Source organism: Haematobia irritans, chromosome 5, assembly GCF_050003625.1.
Source record: "Haematobia irritans isolate KBUSLIRL chromosome 5, ASM5000362v1, whole genome shotgun sequence".
Taxonomy (NCBI): Eukaryota; Metazoa; Arthropoda; class Insecta; order Diptera; family Muscidae; genus Haematobia; species Haematobia irritans.
Genome location: NC_134401.1, coordinates 103,808,391 through 103,813,201, shown reverse-complemented (window position 1 = coordinate 103,813,201; position 4,811 = coordinate 103,808,391). Strand labels below are relative to the sequence as shown.

Below are 4,811 nucleotides of genomic sequence, written 5' to 3'. Positions count from 1 at the left end.
ATAGAAATAACATTATGACAAAATTTTCTATAGGAATAATATATTGATAAAATTTTCTTTAGGAATAAAATTTTGACAATTTTTTTAGGAATAAAATATTTGACAAAAATTTCTAGAGAAATAAAATGTTGATAATATTTTCTATAGAAATAAAATTTTGACAAAAATTTCTGTAGGAATAAACTTTTCACAAATAAAATATTGATAAAATTTTCGCAGGTATAAATTTTTGACAAAATTTTCTCTATGAATAAAATATTGATAAAATGGTCGATAGGAATAAAATTTTTGACAAAAGTTTTTATTGCAATACAATTTTGATAACATGGAAATATAATTTTGACCAAATTTTCTATGGACAAAATATTTCTAGGAGTAACATTTTGACAAAATTTTCTATAGAAAGACAAGAATACAATTTTGAAAAATGTTTCTCTGGGAATAAAATTTTGACAAAATTTTCTCTACACTCAAAAAAAAAGTGAACTCTCTATTTCACTAAAGCCAATTTAACTTTATTTTAGTTCATGGAATTATTATGTTTGGAGGAAGTTTCCTTTACTCTAATAATTTTTTGTGTACGTTAGTTAAATTAACTAATATCAAGGAAAAAATATACTCAAATGAAACATAAAGATTAACTAAATTCGTGTCTTCCACAAAATAGTTCAGAATTTCTTTAAATTTGTAAATTTTACCAAAAATGCGTCCATCATGAACTTCGTATGTCACTAAAGACATTCTTGCAATTTTGAACTCTAAGTTTTTCCTTCAAACTACAAAATTTTCTTTAACAAGTGAAAAAACTTAGTTATGTCTAATAAATTTTCTTGAATTTGTCGAAAAGTATTTACTTATTTTTAGGACATCGGCGTGATGCCAACGTTTGTAATACTGTTTAGTTAAAATGTTCTACAAATATTCAAAATTTTCTAAAATTAACCGAAAGTTTTCTTCCTGGTGGGTTCACTGTTTTTTCAGTGTAGGACAATTTTGACAAATTTTTTCAAGGAATAAAATTTTAATAAAATTTTCTCTAGGAATAAAGTATTGACAAAATTTTCTATAAGAATAAGAATATAATAATTTTCTATTAACCTACAAAATTTTAGAAGTTCTTATTCACAAGACCTTGAAGCAAGAAAAAAATGTAACCACTGCTGTTTCTACCAGATTTTTATACCCACCACCATAGAATGGTGACGGGGGTATAATAAGTTTGTCATTCCGTTTGTAACACATCGAAATATCGATTTCCGACTATACAAAGTATATATATTCTTCATCAGGGAGAAATTCTAAGATGATATAACCATGAGATAACCATGTCATCCTCAAAGATTTTTTTCCCTACCAAATTTTGTCAAAATTTGATTTCTAAGGAAAATTTTGTCAAAATTTTATTTTTCTATTTTATTTCTATAGAAAATTTTGTCAAAATTTTATTTCTATAGAAAATTATGTCAAAATTTTATTTCTATAGAAAATTTTGTCAAAAATTTATTTCTATAGAAAATTTTGTCAAAATGTTATTTCTATGGAAAATTTTGTCAAAAATTTTATTTCTATAGAAAATTCTATTTCTTTAGGAAATATTGTCAAAATTGTTATTTCTGTAGAAAATTAAGTCAAAATTTTATTTCTATAGAAATTTTTGTTAAGATTTTATTTTAAATTTAATTTTATCAAAATTTTATTTCTTTAGAAAATTTCGTCAAAATTTTATTTCTATAGAAAATTTTGTCAAAATTTAATTTCTGTAGAATATTTAAGTACCTCTTAGTTAGAGAGGAGTATTTTGCATTATCTACCAAAAAATCAAGAAATCTACCAAACAGTAAAACATCTACTATTTTTTGTAGAATTCTACCAACTTGACAAACCATGACCCTTTGTATGCAGAACTGTTGCGCTTGTAATTGCACCGTGGTGGCTCCAATCAAATTAAATTTTAGGCAGCAACAAAGAAATACATTTTCCCCTTTATGGAAATTTATTTCGTGCTCTTAATTTCTTTTTATTTGCATTTTAATGCTATGTCAATACTTGTCGTATACGCGTTTGGTTCGAGTATTCAACTAATGTGGTAAATGGTTTGATGTGCTCAGTAGCGAATCTCCCATCTTCCTCTTCTATAATCTTTGGCTCCAATAACAGTAATGCGCCTTGGAGACTATTATAAGTTTATCCGGACGACAGTGGTCGTGTCGAACATATCCCATATATTGGCCATATTAAAAGTTAAATCGGAAAGCATAATCGATACTGCTGCATGTTTATGGGATCGATAACACATTTACCGATTATTTAGTCCTCGTATCGATTGGACACACTGTAACATTCTTCACAAACATAGACATTCCGTCCGGAAAAACTTATATTTGTAAGACGCATAAAAGTAGTTTTTTTTTTCAAACTTCTAAAAATAAAAAATCAATTGAATTATAACAAATAATGAATATTATTTAACAATCAATGCCCTTTCACGGGGTTTTCCTTGATTTCGGGAAAATAACATTAAAATAACATTCAATCTCTTTATAATCAAAACTTAATCATTACAAATAATCTTCAACTACATTTACTTTCAAACTTGAGGTATTGAGTCAGGACCTTTTGCCAGTACCGATTTCATTGTTTTCATCATTGAAGGTATCAAACCAACATGCTTATCTACACATTTAACTGCGCAACGTTCGAACTGGTCTGTAAATTTGCTAATTTCATCTTCATTGGGATTTGCTGGCATTTTCACTTTAACATCGTCATTACATTGCTAAATGTGGAATGAAAGGGAACGTGATCATTTAACGCTACATAATTGGACAGCAACATCTAAACATACCATGACACATCTTTGTAATCTGCCTTGAAATTCACCCAATTCGTGTTGAACATAATTTTGGGCTCTGGTCAATGGAGTTGAACACCGATCAACACATCGCTGAACGCTATCAACACTGGAAGTGTTATCTTGACAACATTTGGCCGCACAAAGATGCATATCTGTCTGTAAAAAAATAGAAAGACGATTATTATCAATGAAGCTATGCTAAACATCGCCATTGAATCTTTAGCTATTTAAAATCATAATAAATTATAAAAAAAATAGGTAAGGTATTAACAAAGTTTTCAAACTACACAGTAAATTATTTCCCGGGAATGCGTGGAATGAACGATGAACATATGACCTCTTGGTTAGAAGTCACTAACCTTGTTGTCATATTCTGAATTACTGACACAACATGAATATATTTCATATCATTATTTTGCAGATGGTATATATGAGACTAGGAAGTGGTAAGCAGTGTCCCTAACTATGGCAAAGGAGAGATTTATGGTTGTACAAATTCTTTCATAAACCATTATTGGCCCCAACGTATGTACCAATACCGGCTACTCCAAGTTTACCTGCATCTTACGCAAATGTGTCTTGTCCATATCATCAATCATCTCAGTGACAGCTTGCTCGATTCTCTGACGTTGTTGTTGGATCATTTTGTCGTGTTTTCTTAGATAATTTTATTAAAGAAATAATAAAATATTTAATTTTACTGCTTATTGTGTAATTTTTTCCAAACGTGCTAGTTATGATGGAGATAACACTAATGTTTTCTGTCAAATCAAATTGGAGCGTTATTTCATTAGGTTGAATAAAGTATTGCGGAAAATAGAGAAGATTGAGTTTTTCTCTCTTTAATTGAGAGAGGCAATATAAAGGTATAGATGGCACTGAAGGTTAAGAGGTGAAAAGCATTTCCTTCCGTAAAGCTGAGTACTATGTTCAGTTTTCAAGCTGAAAACCAGCTGTTTTTCACGGTTACTTTTCTTAATTATTTAATTTAGAAATATAAAATGATTATCAACCAATTCATTGGATCTTTTCCATCCATTATTTGATAAGACTTGATAAAAATATAATAGTCTTCATAAATATTTTTGTACTTTTAATTTAGTGTTTTGGTGAAAAAACCGAACATAGTACTCACCTTAAGGTGGGTATTAAGTTCGAGTTTAAGGCCGGTACTATGTTCATTCTTGCGAAAAATTTTTATGGAAACCATTATTTCGCACATAGAAAGCGGCGTTTTTTTAGGTAGCTTGGAGCGCTATTTTACAGGGAGCGATATTGGATTAAGTTGGTGGTGTTGCTTGTTTTTACAAAATAACATTTTATTTTTCCTTGGGCAATTGATCTGCTATTCATTTGATCCTTTGTATAGTTTCGGAACAAAAATATGGTCCGTGTTTGATTTATAAACCCGCACAAATAGTTTTTAATAAAAAAATTATTTATTAATTCACATTGCAAATGGCGCCGTGCTATAAACGTCAGTTTGTCAACACGAAAAAACAAAGTATCACAAATGGAAAAAATTTCGCAAATTTTTCGCATTTTTTGGTTTTGTATGGAGTTTCAACGCGAAAACCGAACAGAGTACCGGCCTTTAACCGCTAAAGGTGAGTATTAAGTTCGAGTTTAGCCGCTAAAATCGCTAAAGTGAAAACTAAATCAGTAAGAAAAATGCATGAAATTATACATATTTGTTGCAAATTTTATTATAACTTGATGGGGAAAAGCCCAAAGCAAATTTGCACAAAGTTTGTATTCCTTAAAATGGATTATTAAATAAAAGTAATCGTGAAAAAATGACATTTTTAGCGGCTAAACTCGAACTTAATACCCACCTTAAAATCGTAATTTTTTCACGATTACTTTTCCTTAATAATCCATTTTAAGGAATAGAAACTGTATGACAATTTGCTTTGAGCTATTCCCCCATAATGCTTAGTACTAAGTTCGTTTCTGC

At 29.3% G+C, this 4,811-nt stretch overlaps 1 protein-coding gene across 1 annotated transcript; it reads right to left on the bottom strand.

Annotated features, from left to right (window-relative positions):
- Positions 1-2,442: 2,442 nt before the first annotated feature.
- Positions 2,443-3,620, bottom strand: LOC142240692 (protein FAM136A). The gene is made up of 3 exons (XM_075312397.1): positions 3,412-3,620; positions 2,846-3,010; positions 2,443-2,776 (listed from the first exon to the last, which is right to left on the bottom strand). Exons 1-3 carry the CDS (start codon positions 3,496-3,498, stop codon positions 2,588-2,590), a joined length of 441 nt encoding a protein of 146 aa, XP_075168512.1. The 5' UTR covers positions 3,499-3,620; the 3' UTR covers positions 2,443-2,587.
- Positions 3,621-4,811: the final 1,191 nt, after the last annotated feature.

Coding starts and splice junctions, on each gene's coding strand:
- LOC142240692 (XM_075312397.1), bottom strand. CDS start 3,498: ATGATCCAACAACAACGTCAGAGAATCGAGCAAGCTGTCACTGAGATG. Junction 3,011..3,411: donor CACATTTGCGTAAGATGCAG/GTAAACTTGGAG, acceptor ATTTTTTTACAG/ACAGATATGCATCTTTGTGC. Junction 2,777..2,845: donor GATTACAAAGATGTGTCATG/GTATGTTTAGAT, acceptor TTCCACATTTAG/CAATGTAATGACGATGTTAA.